Here is a 25,562-nt window from a genome sequence, read left to right as displayed (position 1 = left end):
TCCCTGTATATTCTCCCCTCTAGGGGCTGCAGGTACTCTTATCCCTGTATATGCTCCCCTCTAGGGGCTGGAGGTACTCTTATCCCTGTATATTCTCCCCTCTAGGGGCTGCAGGTACTCTTATCCCTGTATATTCTCCCCTCTAGGGGCTGCAGGTACTCTTATCCCTGTATATTCTCCCCTCTAGGGGCTGGAGGTACTCTTATCCCTGTATATTCTCCCCTCTAGGGGCTGCAGGTACTCCTATCCCTGTATATTCTCCCCTCTAGGGGCTGCAGGTACTCTTATCCCTGTATATGCTCCCCTCTAGGGGCTGGAGGTACTCTTATCCCTGTATATTCTCCCCTCTAGGGGCTGCAGGTACTCTTATCCCTGTATATTCTCCCCTCTAGGGTCTGCAGGTACTCTTATCCCTGCATATTCTCCCCTCTAGGGGCTGGAGGTCAGTGCTGTGACGCAGATCGCTGGTCCCTGGCTGTCGGTAATGCACACTCATGCATCTGCCTCCACTTTGCTCTGCCATTATATACAGATGTGAGTGTTTATTTGTACAAATATGCAGCTGATTTGTTTATGCACAGGAGTCGTTGTTAGTATGAATGGAAAGGAAATCGGAGTCACATATGTTTAGTCATTTTTTTCTTAAGGTAGATTAAATAAGGAGGAAGTTTTAAAGTAAACCTGTCAATTTGTGAAACATAACCAAAGTCCCTGCAACCCGCGGTGTCTGCAAATCCCTGTGATAGCACTCAGATCACTTCCTGTGCACCTGGGGAACGTACGTAGAGGTACGCCGCCGCCGCCGGTGAGATGGGTGCAGGGTGATCCGCAATCGCTGCTGCCGCTCAAATTCCCGGCAGCGTAAAATACTTTTCCCTCTCAAAAATGTGCCAATAATAAAGTGCACCATATGTGATAAAACCATCGTTTGTACATGAAAAGATTGCCTGTTCTCCTCTCCCGATAGGTTTCGGCTTTCCGCCGTCATCAGGGTCGGGATATGTGCATTACCTTAGGAGACCTACTGTCCCAGTTTGAAATATATTGTATGGCTCTCACAGAATTACATTTTAAAATGTGGCGTTTACGGCTCTCTCAGCCAAAAAGGTTCCTGACCCCTGCCTTAGACGCTCATTCATGCAACAGGGTTAAGTATGCATGGACCCTTAGGTCTGTTTCACACTGCATCTCTGCTGTAGCGGTACGGTTTGGGGACCGCACCGTCAAATACAGGCCTTCAGGGATTACAGTGTTAGTACGCGGTAATCCCCGTCTGGCTGCAGGTCAAGCAGGAAGTGAAACTCACTTCCTGTGGCCGAACTGATGACGTACGCGGAAGAGTCTTGCTGAAATAAGCTTCTGTGCATGCGCCACGCATAAAACTTGCAGTGGTGTTTTTTAAACTTGCACATTCCCATAGACTTGCATGACTTCTGGTCTGCCGCACGTCGCCGTGCAAGTCAGCCGTTAACGTAGGTATGCGCTTGTGTTAGATAGGGTACTTCCGGCAGAGCGCAGCACACGCAGTATGATCTACACCATAGACTTTCATTGCGTTAGGCTGCAGTAAAATGCCGAACCACGCCAGTGTGAAAGGCCCCGCAATGTAAGTTCATGTTTTAGACTGTTTTATGTGTGAACTCTATTCAAGCGTACCTCCCTGTACAAAAACTTACATAGCCTGACTGGTTTTATATACCCCGGTGGTGGCCCCATTCCCCTACAGTTCAGCGCTGGGTGGTTGCAGGCTGCACAGAGGCTGGGCCCTTAAAGGGAACCAGAGACAAAGCACCCTCATGTATTTTACCATATATATCAGTGGGAACATTAGAAAAAACACCTACCTTGCTTTCCGTTTCATCCTTTACTGCGCAGCCTGCTTCTAATCAGCCCTGATAAAATCCCAGACTGAGCATTCAGTCTGGCTTTGCTCAGGAATCATTATAGCTGAGTCTGTGCTCTCTGATGCCTTTTCAAGTCCAAGCCTGCCCCCTTCTGGCTCTGCTCATGAATCATTATAGCTGAGTCATTATAGCAAAGCCAGACTGAATGCTCAGTCGGGGATTTTATCAGGGCGATAAGAAACAAGCTGTGCAGTGCAGAATGAAACAGAAAGCAAGGTAGGTGTTTTCTCTAATGTTCCCACTGATATATATGGTAAAATACATGAAGGTTCTTTCGTCTCTGGTTCACTTTAAAGTTACAGCGCCGAGGATTACTTACTACATAATAGTGTATGATTAGCAGTAGTAGTAAATATGTACTAATAATAAATAAGAAGAGTGAAGGACAGACTTTAGAAGGCCACCATCTAGACTGCGTAATCAGGGCCAGATTTCTGGAAAGGCCACATAGGCCCGGGCATTGGGTAGCTGCAGCCGAGGAAGGCACCTGAATATGAAAGAGGAGTGGCTACATATAAAAAAAGAGACTGAAAATGGGGAACAACAGAAAAAGGGATGCTAGGATGCCTAAGGGAACTATACATGAAAGAGAGGGGCTGCGGTACATGGATGTTACACATGGAAGAGAGGGCTCTACTGCACCTGGGAAGAGAGCCCCTTTATACTTGGCCTACGGGTTGAAAAGTATAAATCCACCTTGTGGATATTAGTCTGCTGGCTTCTAGGCCTGAACAATAAATCAAATTTAAACCAAAATCGCTGTCACCAAGATCACAATTTCAATATCGTCAAAAAGCGGTGATTTCCGCGATGACGTGATTTCCGCTAGGAGAAGTTTAAAGAAGTGGCTTCAAACTTCCCCCAAGTCCTGGCGTGTGCAGCCCGCGGCATCGGCAGTGCTGGACATACCTTCCACACGAGTCCAACGCTGTCCATCTATCGCCGTCTGCTGGCTCTTGTACACGGCATACTTCCTGGTTCCTGTATGTCACATGATATACAGGAAGTATGCATTAGAGTCTGCAGGAGAAGAAGTGGATAGACGGGCATCGCTGGGCTCTTGCTGGAAGGTATGTCCAGCACTGCTGCAGATTTGGGGACAGATGGGGCACAGAGAGACCCAGAGAGGGCACACAGAGAGACCCAGAGGGACACAGAGAGACCCAGAGGGGGCACACAGAGAGACCCAGAGGGGGCACACAGAGAGACCCAGAGGGGGCACACAGAGAGACCCAGAGGGGGCACACAGAGAGACCCAGAGGGACACAGAGAGACCCAGAGGGGGCACACAGAGAGACCCAGAGGGGGCACAAAAAGAGACCCAGAAGGTGCACACAGAGAGACCCAGAAGGGGCACACAGAGAGACCCAGAGGGGGCACACAGAGAGACCCAGAGAGGGCACAAAAAGAGACCCAGAAGGGGCACAGAGAGAGACCCAGAAGGGGCACAGAGAGAGACCCAGAAGGGGCACAGAGAGACACAGAAGGGGCACAGAGGGGGCACAGAGAGAGACCCAGAAGGGGCACAGAGAGACACAGGGGGCACAGGGAGACACAGAGGGGGCACAGAGAGAGACCCAGAAGGGGCACAGAGAGACACAGAGGAGGCACAGAGAGACACAGAGGGGGCACAGAGAGACAAAAGGGGCACAAAGACACAAAGGGGACACAAAGAGAGACAGAGGGGGCACAAAGAGAGACAGAGGGGGCACAAAGAGAGACAATGGGACAGAGATGCACAGAGGGGGAACAAAGAGAGACCGGGACAGAGAGGGGGAACAAAGTTTGATTTGAAGGAAATCGTGAATCAAATTGAAATCGTAATTTTGGGCTTTTGGATTTTTCCTAAAATTGTTTAGGCTTCTACACTTCCTGAAGTTTTGTAGCGAGTCTGTGAGAGCAGAGATGAAAATGCTGTGAGTCAGGCTGCGGTGATGGACACTGAGACTGGCAAGTACAAGTCTCGATAAATCCAAGGCTTCACCTTGCTTGTATCTGTCGCTTCCAACAAAACGTCTACACATTAGTGTGATTTTCCATCTCCCGACTGCGAGATCAGCCCGGCTAATTCCTCTTTTCAGCATTGGGGCAAAGGCGAGGGGAACGCCATCAATAAACCGGTACGGCTAGTTGCTCCTGACAGCCGCTGTGTGGATTTTGGAGGAGAGGTGATGTGGAAATGAAGTCAGACATGACCAGAGTGATCTTGCTGGCAGATGGGAGTGACAGACGGCAAAGTGCGACTTCTGCTGGAGGAGATGGATCAGGCGGTGACACCAGGAAGATCTATTACCCGTTACAAATGGACTCAAAAGTCGATTTAAACTGAAAAATAGTTTTATTCAAGAAAACTCAGATATATTGCAACCCATTTCATGGGCAATATCCTGCTTCAAGCGCTCCTATCTGGCTGGACTTTTGTTAAGCTACCAGTACTGCCTGATGAAGCGGGATATTGTCCATGAAACGCGTTGCAATATATCAGAGTTTTCTTGAATAAAACTATTTTTCAGTTTCAACCTTTGTGGGAGGTAAGTCCACCACTTCCTCCTTTTAAAAGGTTTTAACTATTTCATCCTCATCTGTCGCCTATGTTTTATTAACAATTCTTCACGTGTTTCCACCCCTGATGGTGGAGGGGGGTTACCCTATTACTTCATATCTACAGAGAGCAACATTTTTAACCCGAGTGGGGTCAGGTTTAATTTCACCACCTGCCATCACAGTGGTAGCCCACCTTTGTCTGTATATTACCACATCAAGTTCCCCGTCACATATATCAAATCGACATATTGCACTATCTGGGCTCTCGATCCCATTTGTCTTTCTATTACCCGTTACATTTCACAGAGCTGGGGTGTAGGATATGGTGGGTAAGTACCCAAGAGGATGCGGACTGCAAACGTAGGGAGTTTAGCAATATGAACATTTCGCATGGGCGCTTACCTGCTGCATGCTGTTGAATATTTTGTAGTTGATCGATATGATCAATATTATGATCAATTATTTTACGACCGACTCAAGACCAACATGTCAGATCTATGTTTCAATTAATTTTAGCCCCTCCCCACACACAGGAAACCAGCCTGGGTAGGCAGGGGTAGGCAGGGCCGGTTCTACTCTCTTTGCCACCTAAAGTTTCTTGCTGCCGCCCCCCTTGCAGGCCTGGGAGGGGTGACACCCTCCAGGAAGAAGTGGGGAGGGGGTCACCATCATTCCTCCCTCCTTCTCCATGAGCCCCCCTCCTGTGTTCCCTTGCAGAGCTGGCCCAGCAGTGCATTGTTGTAAGTCTCTCACCTGTCTATGCACATCCATGCTCCTAGGCAGCCAGCTCCTCTCTACTTCCTGTTCCCCTGCATTGCGTGTAGGGAAACAGGAAGTAGAGAAGAGCCAGCTGCCGGGATGCATGGACGAGTTGCATGGACAGGTGAGAGATGTTCAAAAACGCATTGGATGGTCGATCGGCTGGCAAAGTCGCCAGATGTATTTCCACCTTTAAAGTCAAGGTATCCATTAAACCACAGGTCCTCTTTCCCCCATGTTCTATTTGCGTGCATGCGTGTTTAGCCTCACAAATTCCTTGTGAACACATTCCACCAGAGGGAAAAAAAAAAAAAAGAAGAGATGGATTTACAAGGCCTCCTTAGAGCTGTTTAGGAACTTATTGTAGAAACCTTTTTAGAAAATGTTTATAGTTTATTGTCTTAAAAGTTAATGCCAAATCCTCAAAAATTTCGTGACGAGAGATGACTCACTGGATCTCGTGTCACAACAATGTGGTTTTGTAATTTTCTCTTTTTCGCCCCCTGAGAAGCTATAAAAAAACAAAACTGAACTTGGGGCCGGTGAACGAAACCGGTCGAGTGTTTTGAATTATATGCTCGGGACGAGTTATCCGCCAGCTTCGCTCGCTGGAAATGGGCTGCGACAGCAAAGAGCCAGTAATTTACACTGACAACGCTAATGCGGCGTTTACATTTTAAGCGCCCCGGCTTTAACTATACAACCAAACAAAGTCCTGACTCTCGGCAAACTGTTTGTGTAACTGGAAACTGGCGGGTGTATTTTTAGGCTGGATGTGTATGCTGATGAGCTATGCTTCACTGCCGCTGCTGATGTGTATATCTGGGGAGCTCAGCGTTTGTCAGCCGCACAATGCCGTAATATTAGCAAATGGATTATTTGGCACGAGGACGTCGTGTTGAGGTTAATGGACGTCTTGTGTCATTGTGCAGACATTCACTTCTTCTTGCACGTGTGGAAAGCTATTAAAGGAGAAATGTAGCGAGAGGGATATGGAGGCTGTTCTATTTATTTCCTGTTAAAGTGGACCTGAACTCTTGCACAGGACAGAAGGAAAACACAGAGAAATGCACCCTGTATGTATTTAGAGCGTTAAAGGACTACTGTAGGGGAAAAAGAGTTGAACTTACCTGGCGCTTCTAATAGTCCCCCGCAGACATCCTGTGCCCGCGCAGCCACTCACCGATGCTCCGGACCCGCCTCCGGTTCACTTCTGGAATTTCAGACTTTAAAGTCGGAAAACCACTGCGCCTGCACGGCCGTGTCCTCGCTCCCGCTGACGTCACCAGGAGCGTACTGCGCAGTCGCAGACCGTACTGGCCCTGTGCAATACAGTCCTGGTGACGTCAGCAGGAGTAAGGGCGTGGCCGCGCAGGCGCAGTGGTTTTCCTTCTTTACAGTCAGAAATTCTAGAAGTGAACCAGAGGCGGGGCCGGAGCATCGGTGAGCGGGAACAGGACGTCTGTGGGGGACCATTAGAAGCCCCGGGTAAGTTAAACTCATTTTTCCCTGACCCCCCCCTACAGTATTCCTTTGAAGAGGAACTCCAGTGAAAATAATGTAATAAAAAAGTGCTTCATTTTTACATTAATTATGTATAAATGATTTAGTCAGTGTTTGCCCATTGTAAAATCTTTTAAATCCCTGATTTATATTCTGACATTTATTACATGGTGACATTTTTTACTGCTGGCAAGTGATGTAGCTGCTGCTTGCTATTTTGGCAGTTGGAAACAGCTGTAAACAGCTATTTCCCACAATGCAACAGGGTTCACAGACAGGAAACTGCCAAGAGTACGTACTTAGAATTTCTTTGTGGGAGGGGTTTCACCACAATATCAGCCATACAGCGCCTCCTGATGGTCTGTTTGTGAAAAGGAATAGATTTCTCATGTAAAAGGGGGTATCAGTTACTGATTGGGATAAAGTTCAGTTCTTTGTCGGAGTTTCTCTTTAAGCCTAATTCCCCCTCATCTGTGACTAATCACTACTGTAATTTGATCTCCCAGCTGTGTCAGCTCAGGAATCTCATGCCACTGCAAAGCAGCTGATTTGTAAATACAGGTTGTTAACCCTATGTCTGCTTCCATGAAAGCAGGAAGTAGACACACTGCAGATTTACTGCATGATTTGTATCAGCTGTAACAAAGACATTTTGTTCTTTAAATGTTATGATGCTGTTGCTTATCTTTTAGAGCAGAGAGGAAGTTATGTCCGCTTTAAAGGGAATGTCCAAGCAAAATAAAAAAATGAGTTTCACTTACCTGGGTCTTCTACCAGCCCCATGCAGCCATGCTGTGCCCTCGTAGTCACTCACTGCTGCTCCAGTCCCCCGCTGGCAGCTTGCCGACCTCGGAGGTCGGTGGACGCATTGCGTACATTTTTACGCATTCCCGCTAGTGCAGGAACATGAACGCATACATTTTTACGCATTACTGGTTCAATGCGTAAAAATTTACGCCTAGAACCACTAATGCGTAAAAATGTATGTGTTAATGTTCCTGCACTAGCGGGAATGCGTAAAAATGTACGCAATGCGTCCCGCCGACCTCCGAGGTCGGCAAGCTGCCAGCGGGGGACTGGAGCAGCAGTGAGTGACTACGAGGGCACAGCATGGCTGCATGGGGCTGGTAGAAGACCCAGGTAAGTAAAACTCATTTTTTTATTTTGCTTGGACATTCCCTTTAAGCAATGCCAGTTGCCAGGCAGTCTTGCTGATCCTCTGCCTCTAATACTTTTAGCCATAGCCCCTAAACAAGCATGCAGCAGATCAGGCATTTCTGACAATATTGTCAGATCTGACGAGACTAGCTGCATGCTTGTTTCTGGTGTGGCTCAGACACTACTGCAGCCAAATAGATCAGCAGGGCTGCCGGGCAACTTGTATTGTTTAAAAGGAAATAAACATGGCAGCTGCCATAGTCTTCTCATTACAGTTGTCCTTTACATCTCCCCTGAGTTATGATGAGTGGTAGAGCTCACTGCTGTATAAAGGGAATGTGTGTGTGTGTATGTATGTATGTATGTATGTATGTATGTATGTATGTGTGTGTGTGTGTATATATGTATATATGTATATATATATATATATATATATATATGTATATATATATATATTTATATATATATATATATATATATACAGGGCCGGTTCAAGTAACAATTGGGCCCTAGGGCAAAATTATCCTGGGGGCCCCCCAACAGACACCCCCCGACCAAAAAGCGTCAATAGAGGCCCTTTGTTGCAGCCAAATTTCCCTCCTGGGCCCCTTAGCTGGCTACTGACCCTCCCCCAATCACCTCCCAACTTAAAGGGAAGGTTCGGGGAGGGCTGTAAAAAAATAAAAATCAAAATCCACTTACCTGGGGCTTCCTCCAGCCCGTGGCAGGCAGGAGGTGCCCTCGCCGCCGCTCCGCAGGCTCCCGGTGGCCGACCCGACCTGGCCAGGCCGGCTGCCAGGTCGGGCTCTTCTGCGCTCCAAATGCCGGCACTTCTGCGTCCCACGTGGACGCGCTGACGTCATCGGACGTCCGCCGGGCTGTACTGCGCAGGCGCAGTACAGCCCGGCGGACGTCCGATGACGTCAGCGCGTCCGCGTGGGACGCAGAAGTGCCGGCATTTGGAGCGCAGAAGAGCCCGGCCTGGCCAGGTCGGGTCGGCCACCGGAGGCCACCGGGAGCCTGCGGAGCGGCGGCGAGGGCATCTCCTGCCTGCCACGGGCTGGAGGAAGCCCCAGGTAAGTGGATTTTGATTTTGATTTTTTTACAGCCCTCCCCGAACCTTCCCTTTAACAGACTCTGCAGAGTCCCTGGGGAGCAACAGTTAAGATGGGGAGGGACACCTTGGGGGCCCCTACAGGCTCTGGGGCCCTGGGGCAATTGCCTATTTTTTCCTATGGTAGCTCCAGCCCTGTATATATAGAGCATTGGGCTCATTTTTACCCGCTAATAGTGCTCTATAAATACATAATAATAATATGGTAGGACATTAGACTTTGACTATGGTCGGATTAGACTGTGAGCTCCTCTGAGGACAGTCATTGACATGACTATGTACTCTGTAAAGAGCTGCAGAAGATGTCAGTGCTATATTAATACCTAATAATAATATGGTAGGGCATAAGACTATGACTATAGTAGGATGAGATTGTGAGCTCCACTGAGGACAGTCAGTGACATGACTATGTATTCTGTAATGTGCTGCAGAAGATGTCAGTGCTATATTAATACCTAATAATAATATGGTAGGGCATAAGACTATGACTATAGTAGGATGAGATTGTGAGCTCCACTGAGGACAGTCAGTGACATGACTATGTACTCTATGTAGCACTGACATCTTCTGAAGATCTTTGCAAACACATATTTATAACATGGTAGGACATTACACATATGGTAGGATTAGATTGTGAGCTCCTCTGAGAACTATCAGTGACATGACTGTGTACTCTGTAAAGTGCTGCAGAAGATGTCATTGCTTTATAAATACTAAATAATAGTATCACTTCTTGTTGTGATTTCCTATATGTCAGTAAAGGGGGATAGTAATACCCTCTCTCTCTCGGGTGATGAGAATGTCTAAAACTGCAAGTCCAGTGGGCACATCTCACCACAAGGAAAGGTCAACAAGATTCTACCAATCCCAAGATTATAAAAATCTCATGAAAGTTTATGCTGCTTGAGAATACAGTAGTGTGTTTGAACGGTCCATTCCCGGCTACATGAATTTGGATGAGGTTAGCAACATTTTCACCACCTTGAAATGAATTAGCATCACGTAGACCAGGTCTACTCATGACTGGAAATGCTGCAATGTTCGAGGAGAATGAATGTCCGGTAACTTAACTCACGGATGAGAAGAACCTGGAAATTGTATTATGAGATGCTGTAAAAAGTGTGAATTCTGGTAAAGTGTAAAATTAAGGTATTTCAAATTGTGGTTCTTGTTTGTTTTGTGTCTCAGTAATACCGTAAAATCAAGATGGTTTGCCATCGTTGACTGAAAACACATGTTCCCTCAAATAGAGATGTCTTCGCTGTCTAGCCATGTTTTCTCGAGGACTTACACAAAGCCCAAGGCCATCGGTTGCTACTTGCTTTATAGATTCCAGAAGTGATGATCCAAAGAAATGCGAACTAGAGGCCAGCCAGACAGAGGCTGATTAATTTTCACAACTGGAGGAGAAAATTCCTTGACCTACTCAGTTGGCCGTCACATTCCTTCCTGGACCAATCACTGCGCAGGCTTTCCTAGAGTTACCGAGTAAGCGGTATTCTGTTAATAGACTTAAATTACCCAATCATGTTGCTGATTGTTAGGACCGGGATTATTAGACCTTTGAGAAGAGGCGCTGATTTTTCTGGTCATCCATGACCGTGAACACACGTGTTTCACATTCAGGCGCGTTCCACAGCTGGCTTGACCAGGCTGTGGTCACGCCGTAGGTCATAGGAATATATTGCATCCCACCGGGGACCACAGTCATTGAGTACTGCTTGGAATCGATGGGTATTTCCTGCTATGCATTGGCGAGGAGTCAAGTCTTGCCAGTCTGCTCAGGGGAGCTCTTTGGAGTTCTGCTCTCGATCTTTCAGCAGAAAGTGTCAATGAGATGCAAATACGGCAGAGTCTCCGGTATCCGGCACCAGCGGGGATCGCCGGATGCCGGATACATGTGCTTGCTGGTTGCTTGAGCAACTGGCCTAAAAAACACAAATCTCCCCACCTTAATACTTACTGAGCCTCCAGTAACAACCAGCAGCCTTCCTGCAGCACCTAGCGGATTTCCGGCTTCCCCCATACACGCAAGCCGGCGCGTCACCTTACTCATGTCGGGTCAGGTGACACGCCGCCTTGCGTGCATAGAGGAAGCCGCTAGCAGCCCCCTAGGTGCTGCAGCAGCACGGCTACACGTCGTTGGATGCTCAGGACATATTTTAAATGCATCAAAACCTGCTGGAAACAAAGTTCCCGTTATCACTCAGGCTTGCCAGTTAGTTGAGATTTCTGGCTGCCCGAGTTCCGGATAACGAGGACTTGACATTAATTTTTAAGCATGCTGGAATTACAGCAAACGCTATGTAGTTTGGAATTGGCCCATCAAATGCATGCCACCCCAGGTGAACAGGCTGCTGCCATTAAGGTTGCACTGAGCTCAGGTAAGTCACGGTGGTTGGCTTGGCTTTCTACTTCAAAAGCCCAGCCACTCCCCCTTCAGCAGCTTGCCATTACTACCCAACCTTGCCATGTCCTGGTGACCACGCCTCCTCCCAGTCCACTGGTGACATCATCGTATGGCCTCTGCAGTCTGCACCAGTGCTGAGGTCAGACTGGGATCACAGGGGCAGAGAGTTAGTCCTGAAAGAGGAGCTGTAGTGAAAATAACGAAATAGAAATATTAGAAAATATTTCCTTACCCCGATATACATTCTGAAATTTATCAAAGGTGGCGACATCTTAAGTCCTGCCAGGGGATCTCTGCAGAATGTTTGTTTACTGACAGTTCTATGGATAGCTTGGCAGTTGGAAACAGCTGATATTGCCCACAAGGCAACAAGGTTCACAGACAGGAAACTGTCAGAACCATGGTCCTGACATCACACTGTGGAAGGGGTTTCACCACAATATCAGCCACACAGACCCCCCTGATTGTCTATTTGAGAAAAGGTAAAGATTTCTCATGGGAAAGGGGGCATCAGCTACTGATTGGGATGAAGTTCAATCCTGGATTAAAGTTCCTCTTTAAAGAAAACCTGAACTGAAAATTAAGTCAAAATAAGCATACACAAGTCATACTTGCCTTCCATGTAGTCTACTCCTCAGTGTCTTTCTCCTGTCCAGCGTCCTGTTTGTCCACTGTGATCAAGGGAATTTTCCGTCCTCCATTTTGAAAATTGCCATTACCCATAACAGCTTTCTGGTCAGCACACAGTTAAACTGTAACATCGCCCACTTGAGCCATAGGGAAACATGGACATTACCTGGTACATCAGTTTTCCTCTCAGCTATAACTGACAGCAACTGATATATTTCAGATCTGACAAAATATTGTCAGAACTGGAAGGGATTATTGTCAGAAGAAAATGGTGAGCTTCTGAGAGGAACTGATGGCAAGGTAATTATGTAATGTTCATTTGAAGTTATCTCATGTGTTTATTTTAAATATTTTTACTCAGTACAGGTTCTCTTTAAGTCCTATACTTGCCAGAGCTCATATGAGCCTGTTTGTGCAGCGGCCAGAACAAAACTTGACACCTCAACTGATTTTAGTATTGGATATTGTTAAAGGCATTGTTCATTAGTAAATATATACTTTGGCTTTGTTACAGTAACTCTTTCTGCTGAAATAAAGCTGTTTTGTTTTCTGCTTTTCCTTCCTCCCAAATGCTTCTGAGGGTTTCTGCCACCGGTGAGGCGACTTAGGCTGTGTACAAAACGAGGGGAAGTTTGGGTGGTTTTTGGGGGTGACCAATTGTTCTGACCAATTTCCTGAAAGGCAATTGGGCAGCTGGGAATGCCAAATCAATGTATGCTAACATTGGTTGTTCTGTCCGACCTTTTGTCCATCATAAGTCTCAGGGAACTACGCCGAACCAGGTTGGACAGTTGGAGCAAAAACATACTAGGCTCCTCCCACGCACATCACCACCCACATCAGCTGTGCCCCACCCACATCAGCTGTGCCCCACCCACATCAGCTGTGCCCCACCCACATCAGCTGTGCCCCACCCACATCAGCTGTGCCTCACCCACATCAGCAGCTGTGCCCCACCCACATCAGCAGCCGTCTCCAACCCACATCAGCAGCCGTGTCCTACCCACATCAGCAGCCGTGCCCCACCCACATCAGCAGCCGTGCCCCACCCACATCAGAAGCCGTGCCCCACCCACATCAGCAGCCGTGTCCCACCCACATCAGCAGCCGTGCCCCACCCACATCAGCAGCCGTGCCCCACCCACATCAGCAACTGTGTCCCACCCACATCAGCAGCTGTGCCCCACCCACATCAGCAGCCGTGTCCCACCCACATCAGCAGCCGTGCCCCACCCACATCAGCAGCCGTGCCCCACCCACATCAGCAGCCGTGCCCCACCCACATCAGCAGCCGTGCCCCACCCACATCAGCAGCCGTGCCCCACCCACATCAGCAGCCGTGTCCCACCCACATCAGCAGCCGTGCCCCACCCACATCAGCAGCCGTGCCCCACCCACATCAGCAGCCATGTCATCAGCAGCTGTGCCCCACCCACATCAGCAGCCGTGCCCCACCCACATCAGCAGCCGTGCCCCACCCACATCAGCGCCCATGCCCCACCCACATCAGCGCCCGTGCCCCACCCACATCAGCAGCCGTGCCCCACCCACATCAGCAACCGTGCCCCACCCACATCAGCAACCGTGCCCCACCCACATCAGCAGGCGTGTCCCACCCACATCAGCGGGTGTGCCCCACCCACATCAGCAGCCGTACCCCACCCACATCAGCAGCCGTGCCCCACCCACATCAGCAGCCGTGCCCCAACCACATCAGCAGCTGTATCCAACCCACATCAGCAGCCGTGTCCCACCCACATCAGCAGCTGTATCCCACCCATATCCACGTTCATATCTACCGATCCTGTGCAAAAACATGCCAGTGTCTGTTCAGGACAGATCAATAAACTGATCAGAATGAGAAACAACTATTTTCTCAGTCAAGAGAAAATGTCACTTATATCTGCCAGGCAATCTGATCATTTTGACTAGATCATTCCTTGATGGAAAGTGGATGGATTGGTGTACAGAACTTTAAAGTTGGCCACTAACGATACAATTTGCCAAACAATCGTTTACAAATGATTCTTCGCATGAACGATCGAAAATGATCGTTTAGGACCACTAATGGACAGAAATCTCCTATCCAATCCGATCAGATTGATGAGATCGATAGGAAAATTGAATCGATTTCATTAATCTGATTGGATTGGTTAGAGGATTATTTTCCATTAGTGGTCACAAACAATCATTTCCGATTGTTCTTGAGAAGAATTGATTTGAAGAATTGAAGCTCCTGCTGTTGTGCATTCCTGACCACCACAAGGCATGCTGGGAGATGTAGTGCTTCGATGGAAGTACATCTCCTGACATTAAAGCACTACATCTCCCAACATGCATTGCGGCAGGTGACACTGCCCTGGGCGCTTCAGACTTACAGTTGCAGGTCTCTCTGGAGAAGATGAATGCCAGCATAAAGACTGAGTGGCTAGGCAATTTTAGAAAGTTTGATAAATAGGCGCTCTGTTTTTTATAACCTTTTGCAGACCGCGTCACGCCGACGGGCGTGACCGCGGCGGCAGCCCCAGGACCGCCTAACGCCAATTGGCGTAAAGTCCTGCGGCCAGCTAATGCAGGAGATTAAGCGTAGGCTGCGCGCGCATCTCCTGCTTGGGGGGGGCGGAGCTCCGCCCTCAGTCTCTGAGCGGCTATTGCCGCTTGGGAGACTGTTAGACGGCGAGATCGCTGTACTGGGGACAACAGTGTCACCTGGGGGACAAGAGAGCAATCAGCTCTCATAGGCAGGAGCCTATGACAGCCGATCGCCGTAATTGGCTGGCTGCGGGGAGGGAGGGAGGTAACTTATTTAAACAAACAGTGATTTTTAAATAAAAATAACGAACAATAATATTTATATAAAAAAAAAACATGGGGGGGGGGGGGGGGACCAGACCCCACCAACAGAGAGCTCTGTTGGTGGGGAGAAAAGGGGGGAGGGAGATCACTTGTGTGCTGTGTTGTGCGGCCTGAAAGCTGCAGTGGCCATTTCAGCAAAAAAAGGCCTGGTCTTTAGGGGGGTTTAACACTGCAGTCTTCAAGAGGTTAAAGCGGATCCGAGATGAAAAACTAACTATAACAAGTAACTTGTCTATATAGCTTATCTAAAGTTTAGATGGTTTACACAGCACATCTAGCTGCAAACAGCTTCAATCGAATATGATTATTTCTTCCTGTGATACGGCAGCAGCCATGTTGTTTGTAAACATTACACACAGGCAAGCTGATCTGCATCTTCAGCACAAAGGCCCAGTGCACACCAAAAACCTCTAGCAGATCTGCAAAACGCTAGAGGTTTTTGAAGCAGATCTCAGAGCCATTCTAGGCATGTCTAGAGACGTTTTCTAAACATGCTTAGCGATTTTTGGAGCGTTTTTGTGTAGCAGATTACAAATATTGTTACAGTAAGGGCCCATTCACACGTTTTGCGGGAGTGATTTTTCTGCGATTTCACACAGAAAAATCACTGGACACTGCGATCGGGTTTATAGCTTCTATAGCACTGAAATGCGATCACCGAGAAATCGCCTGAAAATGGTGCAGGCTACACGTTTGCGTTTGGCAATTTGCATTAATCGCCGGCGATTAACGCAAATTGCCCAAGTAAGAACCGGCCCATAGGGTATTATAGCACTAGCGCTTTCAAAAGCGATAGCGCTTGAGCGTTTTGCCGAAATCGCCGGAAAACACTCTAGTGTGAATGGGCCCTAAAAGCTGTTACTGAACAGCTTCTGTAACAAAAACGCCTGGAAAACCGCTTGGATCTAGCGTTTTTCAGAGCGGTTTTCCACTTTCCTATATTTTACATTGAGGCAGAAACGCCTCAGAAATCTAAAAAACGCGGCAGCCCCCGAGTTTGCGTTTGTTAAAAAAACGAGTTCACCATCCATGTGCACCATCCCATTCACTTGCATTAGCCAAGCGCTTTCCCCCTGCAAGCCTTTTAAAAAGCGCTCCAGAACCGCTCCGGTGTGCACCAGCCCTCAGCCTGTGAAAAAAACCCTAATCCCCAAACTCAGAACCTCTTCTCTGCTCTAAAAGATAAGCATCAGCATAATAACTTCTAAAGAAAAACATTTCTTTGTTACAGCTTACAGAACTCCTGTACCTATTGATATACCTATGAATTGATTGGCTTTATTGTGGGGATGTGCAATAATGATTACATGGCTTGGTTGTGCCACTGTGTTGTTTTTAATTGTTTTTATTTTTGCATTGGCATAAGCATATGGGTATATTATAATATAATCATGACATTTTCTATATATCCCATATGAACTATATGCTGTGTCTGGAAACTTGTGTATAAATAAAGATATTTTGTGATATTATACTTACCTTAGCTGGTTGGTGCTTAATTAATGGGCCGCTTTCTTCTTATTTGCAAGCTTACAGAACTCCTGCAATAAATCTGCAGTTTGCCTACTTCCTGCTTTCATGAAAACAATTTTCTGTGCTGACACAGCTGAGATATCAAATTACACTTGTGATTAATTGAAGATGAGGGGGATTAGACAGGCTAAACTCTCTAAAAACACACAGGGTGCATTTGTCTCGGTTTTCCTTCTGTCCTGTGCAAAGTTCAGGTCCACTTTAAGGGCTTGTTCACACTGCTGGCGGTTTCATTTTTTTTTTTTTTTTTACACACGGGTGATTTTTAAAATCGCCCACCAAACGCTTGTGCAATGAATGTCTATGAGAAGATTCATATCAGCGCGGGTCATGCGCTGTCCGTTCAGTAAAGCGGTGCGTGGACCATTTTTGAGGTGATTCTGCCTCAATGGATAGTATAGGAGAAACGCAAAACGCTCACAAAATCGCTTTGTGTAGCAATTGCGTTCGCGTTTTTAAGAATAAATACATTGTATTTATACTTTTCCGGGTCAAAGAGTTCACTTCCTGACTTGCGTCAGGGAGTGAATTACAAAACCGCTCTGGAAAAAACGCTTAGAAAACCGCTAAGCACAAAAGTGAATAACCCATCCAAGCGCCGGGAATCGGGAAAAAAAAAAGACGCCTCAGAACGCAATGTGAACAAGGCCTGAGTCAGAATTTTTTTCTAGACAGAAGTCAGAGAAATGGCAAAATGTTCCCCCTGCGACTGCCTGTTCTGTGTCTAGCAGTTCATGAGTCATGACCTCGTCCTGCACCTGAACCTCAGGTGTGTGTGTTTTTAGCATGACGGTGCAGAAATGTTCTCCTCACACAATGTGGCTCAATGAACAACTCCTGTGGTGACTTGTAGGCCTCTGGCATCAGGGAGCCCGTTTATATCTTTTGTTCTTTAAATCCAACACATCTGCGGATTCACACTTGGCTTTGCCGGCATGCCCGTCCTGCGCTCTACCGTGCACAAGGTCATTGTGACTGTGAGTTAGAACTCGTGTGAATCTCCTACTAATGTAGCAAAATAATTTTCAGATGTGCCTGAGGACAGCGCCGCTGCTTTTTATAACATTTGAGCCATGAATGGATTAATTAGCTCTTCTTGTGTGACTGGCAGGATCTTGGGAGGGTTTCAAATCTCGCAGCCAAGTAGTGAGATCTTTTTCTCTTCCTATGTTGGCGGTTATTAAGCCACCCAGGATGTTGCACACCAGGCCGTCCTAATAAAAAACAAGAGCGGGCCTTGTGTGTGGACTTGTTCAGAGGAGCTCCTCAACAGGAGATGATTGCCCTTCGATTTGAGCCCTGTAGACATCTGCTGACCTTGGTGGAATTTTACTGCTGATTACTAAAACTTTGGGATCAATCCGGGTTAGAGATGTCCTCCTGCTGCCCATTCTCCCATTTTTGTAGGGATGAATAGGAATGCTCAAACTATCCAGGCATGTATGTCTACAGAAATATCTTAGGTTGCTTTGGTCAGACTTATGGCCAAAGAGGCGCCCACACCCGTGATTGCTGCATACTTAGGCGCTTGATGTTGACCTGAGGAAGCGGGCCAGAACCTGTGAGATGCGTTGTCTTATTGAGCATCATTGAACCAATATATCTACCCATGTGGTTTGTTCCTTTCTGGAGGTAAGAGTTATCTACTTCCATATAGTATAATTTAGAGATTATAATATATGTCAGGGTGCCTCCTACAGATTGTTCTTTGATCAGACTTATGGACATTTTCAGTTGGTTTAATTTAAAGTGAAACCGTAACCAAGAATTGAACTTCATCCCAATCAGTAGCTGATACCCCCTTTCCCATGAGAAATGTATTCCTTTTCACAAATGGATCATCAGGGGGCGCTGTATGGCTAATATTGTGGTGAAACCCCTCCCACAGTGTGATGTCAGGACCATGGTACTGACCGTTTCCTGTCTGTGAACCTCATTGCATTGTGGGAAATAGCTGTTTACCATATGATAAATGTCAGAGTGTAAATGAGGGATAGGAAAGATTTTACAATGAGCAAACACTGACTAAATCATTTATACATAATTAGTGTAAAAATGAAGCATTTTTTTTTTTTTTTACAACATTTTCACTGCAGTTCCTCTTTAAAGCACACCTGACCTGAGGCAAAGCTACCTACGCTGAGCTTATACGTATGTTCATTCTGGATGCACATACCTCTGTACATTGTACGTTTCTCTCCTTGCTCCCACTGGTTCCATGATCACTTCTTTATTATTCAGACTGTCGGCTAAAGTCAAATTTTCAGACAGGAAGAGGCAGGCTAGCGGCAATGTTCCCTCCTATCACCCTCCCATTCCCTCTTCTTCCCCGCCCCATTCACTCTCCTCCTGTGTTTACATATTAGCACATAACTCGGCACAACCATGGCACAGAGCTGACAGCTCAAATTACATTTGTGATTACTTGCTGATAAGAGAGAATTATACAGGCTGTTCTCTCTAAATACAAACTGGGTGGACTTCTCATTGTTTTCCTCTTGTGCAAGAGTTTAGGTTATGCTTTAAAGTGCAACTGAAGTGAGAAGACTATGGAGGCTGCCATGTTTATTTTTTTTTAAACGATACCAGTTGCCTGGCAGCCTTGCTGGTCTGTTCGGCTGCATAAGTGTCTGAATCACACAATCTGACAATAATGTCAGAAACACCTGATCTGCTGCATGCTTGTTCAGGGTCTACAACTGAAAGTATTAGAGGCAGAGGATCAGCAGGGCTGCCAGGCAACTGGTATTGCTTAAAAGGAAATAAATATGGCAGCCTCCATATACCTCTCACTACAGTTCTCCTTTAAAGTGACCCCGGGATGGGGCCACAGCAATAAAATATGCATACCGCCCGGTTCTTCCTCCAACCTCCCCACCTCCCCCCAACACCCCCCCCCCCCCCCCCCCCCAGACTGATCGCTCCCATGCCGTCCTCTTCTGACTCCCCGTTCTTCCCCCAGTTGGCCCCGGAAACACCTCCGGTCCAGGGCCAGCTGCGCAGGCGCGACCCTGCTGCACACACCCTCCTGCTGCATTCACGTCGCCTGTAGCGTTTTGCGCCTGCTCCCGGGAGCAAGATGGGGGAGCGGACCTGGCCAGACGGCCCCGACTGGCGGATTTTCGGGGGCCAGTTGTGGGCGAAGGAGAAGGACGACGAGGGAGCAGTCAGGCCGGAAGGGGCTGGAGGAAGCCACAGGTATGTATACATTTTTTAAGGGGCCCCACTTCAGATACACTTGAACTTCTTGCCGACCGATCCACGCCAATTGGCGTGAACACTGCGGCAGCCCCAGGACCGCTCCGCCTTCAGTCTCCCAGCGGCGATCGCTGCTGGGATACTGTTAGATGGCGAAACCGCGGTCTAATATACCTGTACAGTGCTGCGATCTGCAGCAGCGCTGTACTGGGGACAGCCATGTGACACGGCTCTCCCCCTGGGGGACACAGAAGCGATCGGCGGTGATAGGCTGAATGGGGGAGGGAGGGAAAATGATTTAAAAAAATAGGCATTTTTATAAAAAAAAATGATAATGAATAATAATGAAAAATGGCCTGGTCTTTAGGGGGGGTTTAACACTGCGGTCCTCAAGTGGTTACATATTTTTTAAATAAATATTGTAAAAAAATAAATAAATAGCAATTGTATTCCTTATGTTCTTTTCACCACAGTTACTTCTTAACTAAGGTCTTGTGGTCCATCAGGTATTTGGGCTGTGGACAGTTGGAAGACATACTGTATGTAACATTGCTGCAAGCTGTCAGTAGGCAATGAGTCTTCTGAAGGCCACTTTTTAAAAATCTTTTTTGCCAAACTGTTCCGCTACCTGGATTTCTCTCGAGTTCGGCCAGCATAAAGCAATAGAAGCATTAGCGAATCCTTTTCCCACCAGCAAAGCGAACGCTCCTTCCAGTTGTCAGAGGCCGGTTCCCTTTGCATCAGAGCCGCTCTGAGCTCCGGTAGGTCTCTGGTTGTTAAAGCATACGGAATAAGTTATGACAAGCCTGCAGAGCGCTATTAGTGTAACGTTCAACCTGGAGTTACAAGGGGTATTTTTTTTCTATTACACACTTAGATTTCATGCGGCCGAAACAGTTCCAAAATAAATTCCAAAGTGGATGTCTTTTCGTTGGATGGTCTCATTTTATATGTTTGCTTAAAACTTTTTATACACTCCGGTATAACTTATAAAACACAAGCAGATGTCTCCAGGGCGCTGCAATAAGTTAAATAAAGGATTAGGTTTGCTCAGAAAATATTTAAACTGAAGAGTGGTGTTGAATGTTTTGTGAAATTGGCAGGGCAATTTTTGGTCTTAAGTCAACTGTTTGTGCAGAACGTTTAAAGACAACTGGGGGCGGATCTAGAAGATGGGGGAGGGGGTGGAGCATCCTGGGGGGGGGGGGAGTAGATGGAACATCTTTGTTTCCCATGGCAACCACTGAGCTAGTAGAGTAGCGGCAGCTAATTGAGTTGGCACTGGATCTGATTTTTGAGGGCATCTCTAGAGATCTATGAAAATTTCTGATGGTAGGTTTCCAAATATATCATGTTAATGCTCAAAATGTACCCAGGCCCTATTTTACACAATAGACTGGTGCACATATGGATGAAGTAAACTAGCGTAAAGAGTTAATGTAACGCTATATAGACTTTGATTCACTGAGCATTACAGTATTCGGTAATGCAGAAAACAGCTGATTTTACCAATCACCTTGCCAAATGCCAATTCACTAAACCTATTACCGCACTGAAAAGTAACATTACCAACTTGTGAGGTAAATTACAGACTTTTATGGTAAAAATCTCAACAAATGTCAAGAAATTGCAATTCACAAAGATTAAAGCATTCTGGAAACCAAGCAAAAAGTGTTCGGTAGTTATCTCCAACCTTGACCAGCCGGAAACTCGCACTTTCTCCATGCGGTAACATTGACAGATGTAGCAGACAGCCAATAGGGAGAGCCACACAGCCCTACTTCTCACCCTATTTGATCTGATGCTCCGATGGGCCCGACTTCAGAATGGCAGAGCAGGAGAAGGAGACATTTAAAGAGGCTTTTCTGTATCCCTTTAGATGTGCACATCTATATACTGGTATACAGAAGAGCTCCCTCTAGTAGCTGCAGCACAGTTAAAGGGATGACAGGGATGCACTGCATAGAAAACCCCTTAACTCATGCACACTACTTGTAGGAAGATTCCCAGCTTCCTGCCTGACCTGCTCCACAGCTAATGAGACTTACCGAGCAGTGCTTAGTGAATTAAAGCATGTTTTTTTCGGCATTACCGCTGGAAATCTTAGTGAATTTGGAAAAAAAAGGAAAAAAATTGAATGCTGTATTTTACCGACCTACAGTATAGCACCTGAAGGTAGTTTTGGCGATTGAACAGGAATATATATTCACCCACTCGCCAGGAAGTGGGCATTCTCATTGCTATGGAGATTTTTGGCCAAAGCCCCTTGTGCCCACCTCTGTTGTTGCAGCATGCCCATAGCTTGGGAACGGCCAAGTAGGACTATAATTGCATTTGTATTGCAATGTAATGGTTTTGTTTGTTAAAGTGTACCCGAGGTAACATGTGACATGATGATATAAACATGTCTATGTACAGTGCAAAACACATTACTAACCAAGCTGTGTTTCTTTTTTGTATTATTATTATGCTGCCTGAATGAGTAAATTTCCAGGCATGGAAGTGCCAGCTTCTGTCTTGTCGGTACCTTGTCTGGAATATAGTAAACATCACTGATAAGCAAATTAAAGGCATAAAAGTTTTCCTTGCAGAATACAACTTCGGAGGGCACAGGGAGATAGGAAAAGGTCAATAGTTCACGTGTTGGACACTTAATAGACTGCCATTGAGCGGAGACAATAAAACATTCAATCTACTTTGTAAATGTTTAACTATAAAATAAAACCATGGGATATCTAAAAAATGGTAATTTTTAGGAGTTGGAGTATAAATACAATTATCTCGTCAGTTCATTTTCACCTCAAATTCACTTTAAGATGGAATGGGCAAAGGGTGTAGGGACCCTTAAAAGAGGCATCTGTGCTAAATAACTATTGTTTCAAACTCAGCCCCTTCAAATCTCTCAGTCATACATAACGTTCCTTCCTTATAGGATTTATGTCCAGCCCTGTACAAATAACCCTTCTAGATAACTGTCCTAAAGCATTTAAACTGCTTGTAATGCCATGTCAGAGATCACACAATAAATTATTGCCTTGCTTACTTTCAGAGTGGAATGGAAAATACTGATGCATCCTGTAGCAACTGTAGCAATGTTTTCTTTTAAGCTTGTGACTAGCATAACTTCGGTTTCCAGTAGAAAAAAAAGTTTTTACAACAAATTATAGTTTCTTTTTTGCTTTTATTCCCATCATTTTTACGGTGGTCTACTGCATTCGCCACATGGCAGTGAGTGACCGTGAAGGGCTTTAGCAGTTACCTGTGGTAAAGATGCTATGGGCAATAGAACGTGCTGTATTGTACTGGCAATACGTTTCCAAAATGTTGCAACAGGGGCAATAGAAGAATGTAAAAGTTTTATGCTTAAAAAAAACAAACAAAAACACCCAGTGAAAAATCTGTCAACTTATTGAATTGTTTGGTAACAGGTCTGCAACACGTATAAATAGACCATCCCATAGAGGATGAATCTTTCAGAAGTAAATATAGGGATGTGTACACCACTCTGTGAAACACTGCCTGGGCAAATAATCCAACAATTAAAAGTCTGCATCTGTCCAAACGAGGCTTAAAGTGTACCAGAGACGAGCGTTATTAAAGATTTTTACTTACCCGGGGCCTCCTCCAGCCCTGTAAGCACGGATATGTCCCTCTCTGTCCTCCCGCAGTCCTCCGTTTATCGGCAATGAGCTCCGGTATCAGGCTCAGTGATGGCAGCAGGAGGCCTTCTGTGCATGCGCGAACCTTCTGCGCAAGTGCAGAAGACCCCGGCTGACGTCACTGAGTCAAACTGGACAGGGCCAGATTTCTACACTTTGCCGCCCAAGGCCACTGTCACCAGCCTCCCCCCTTCAGTATAGGTAGCGAGATGACCCCTCCCCCCTTCCCTCTAGGTAACCTGATGACCCCCCCTCCAGTATTAGTAGCCAGATGACTCCCTTATTCCCTCCCTTTCCCCCTCACTCCTTCAGTATAGGTAGCCAGCTTGCCTCCACACTGCAGCAGCCATCAATGTCACTGACATCTCTGCTCTTCTCCAGCGTAGAAGCTCTGTCTCTATCAGCCACCACAGTCAGGCACTTGCCCAATCTCCTTGCTTGCAAATGCTGCACCAGTTTAGCCTGCTGCCCACCTGCCCCTTGCTCCTGTGGTGCCCTAGGCCATGGCCTTGGCCTAAATCTGGCCCTGAGACTGGGCCCGACTGAGCCGAATACCGGAGCTGATTTCCACTTAACGGAGGCACGCAGGAGGACGGCGAAGGACGCATCCTTGCTTATGGGGCTGGAGGTGGCCTCGGGTAAGTAAAAATCTTTAGTAACACTCATCTCTGGTACACTTTCAGATTACAATGGTAGCATAAGACAATGACTGACTATGGTAGGGATTAGATTGTGAGCTCCTCTCATGCTAGGAACACACCATACAATTTTGTGTTAGATAGATGGTTCAATAGATAATTTCCGACATGTACGATCTTATAATTGTTTTTCTGATCGATTTCTCATAGAAGTGAATGGAAATAGATAAGAAAAGATAACAGAATTGAATCAGAAATCGAATCGGAAATCGAGCAGATGGAAAATGCGCCGAAAAAAAAATGCGCCGTGTGTACCCAGCATTAGGGACAGTTATATACTCTATGTAAAAGCACTGCGGAAGATGTCAGTGCTTTATAAATGCACAATGATAATAATAAAAGTTTAAAGAGGAGCTGTTAGGTAAAGGGTCTCAGAGAAAATAAACACATATATCAGTAGCTAAAGATTGGCTGTACTTACATTACATATGCATTTCACTGTCCACGTTTGGATTTCACAGAATTTGTATATAGTATTTGCAGAGAATGATGTTCCTGACAGCTCATGGCAGGCTCCATGTTTGTGAAGCCAAATGTGTCGTCATGTCCTGCCTGCTTCTGATCACAGATGAGCTCGTTCTTGAACAACACGGTGTGCAGTGAATATTAATGAGCCATGTGGCTAGGAACAATAGCTGACTCCTGCAGTGTACTCTGCCCCGAGATTTATCAGTGCTTCGCGCTGGACTGATTAGAAGCTCCTGTACCGTCTCATTAGCAGCCGAGGGGAGGGCCCCAGAATGCTTTGCAGTTTAGCTGCGGCTTGCGTCTTTATGGGTCTATAACAGACTTTAAGATAAGCACACATCAAAGGTAACTGAAATGTTTATCTTCACTAATGGCTTTTGAGCTTCCTTCTAAACTGTTTAACACAGGAGAATAGAGGTTTAAATTAGCTTCTGCAGCCTGACAGTTACTCTTTAATGTGTCAGGGCCACAGACTTTCTGGGTCTGAGGATGCTAAAATTGAATTCAAATTTAAAGAGGATCTGTCGTGAGAATAACTTAAAGAGACACTGAAGCAAAAAAAAAAATGATGATATTATGATTTGTATGTGTAGCACAGCTAAGAAATAAGACATTAAGATCAGATACATCAGTGTAATTGTTTCCAGTACAGGAAGAGTTGAGAAACTCCAATTGTTATCTCTATGCAAACAAGCCATTAAGCTCTCCGACTAAGTAAAGGTGGCCATACACTGGCCCGATTTGCGCCCGTTTCGACAGCAGATTCGATCACTGGGATCGAATCTGCTGCCAATCGTTTACGTTACACGCCGAATTTCGATCCATTCCGTCCGATCCCGTCGATCGCGCCGTGCGGAAAATAACAGTCGATCGCCCGCGGGTAAAGAGCGCATCGCTAGCGGCGTTCGAGTGCCCGACGACCGACGCAATAGAGCCGCATACATTACCTGCTCCGCCGGCGCGACTCCCGGGTCTCCGCTCTTCTCCGTATCGGCTCTGGTCTGGTCTCCGGCATGCTTCCCTTCTTCCCGTCCCGGCAAGAAGTTTAAACAGTAGAGGGCGCTCTACTGTTTAAACTTCCCCCAGACAGGAAGAAGGGAAGCATGCCGGAGACCAGAGCAGACCAGA

At 46.5% G+C, this 25,562-nt stretch overlaps 2 protein-coding genes across 4 annotated transcripts in view; one reads left to right on the top strand and one right to left on the bottom strand.

Moving 5' to 3' along the window:
* Positions 1–25,562, top strand: part of CMSS1 (cms1 ribosomal small subunit homolog) — a 426,354-nt gene that overhangs the window by 147,844 nt on the left and 252,948 nt on the right. The window contains exon 1 of one of the 2 annotated variants that reach the window (XM_068270694.1): positions 20,911–20,941. The exons of the other annotated variant lie outside the window; for it this stretch is intronic. Within the exon in view, the coding sequence (XP_068126795.1) occupies positions 20,926–20,941 (16 nt within the window). The 5' untranslated portion in view covers positions 20,911–20,925. Of the gene's footprint in view, positions 1–20,910; positions 20,942–25,562 lie in introns of those variants that run through there. 2 annotated transcript variants of the gene reach the window in all.
* Positions 1–25,562, bottom strand: part of FILIP1L (filamin A interacting protein 1 like) — a 381,420-nt gene that overhangs the window by 131,763 nt on the left and 224,095 nt on the right. The window lies entirely within an intron of this gene.

This window comes from Hyperolius riggenbachi, chromosome 2, assembly GCF_040937935.1.
Source record: "Hyperolius riggenbachi isolate aHypRig1 chromosome 2, aHypRig1.pri, whole genome shotgun sequence".
NCBI classification, from domain to species: Eukaryota; Metazoa; Chordata; class Amphibia; order Anura; family Hyperoliidae; genus Hyperolius; species Hyperolius riggenbachi.
This window is presented reverse-complemented; position numbering and strand designations above follow the sequence as displayed.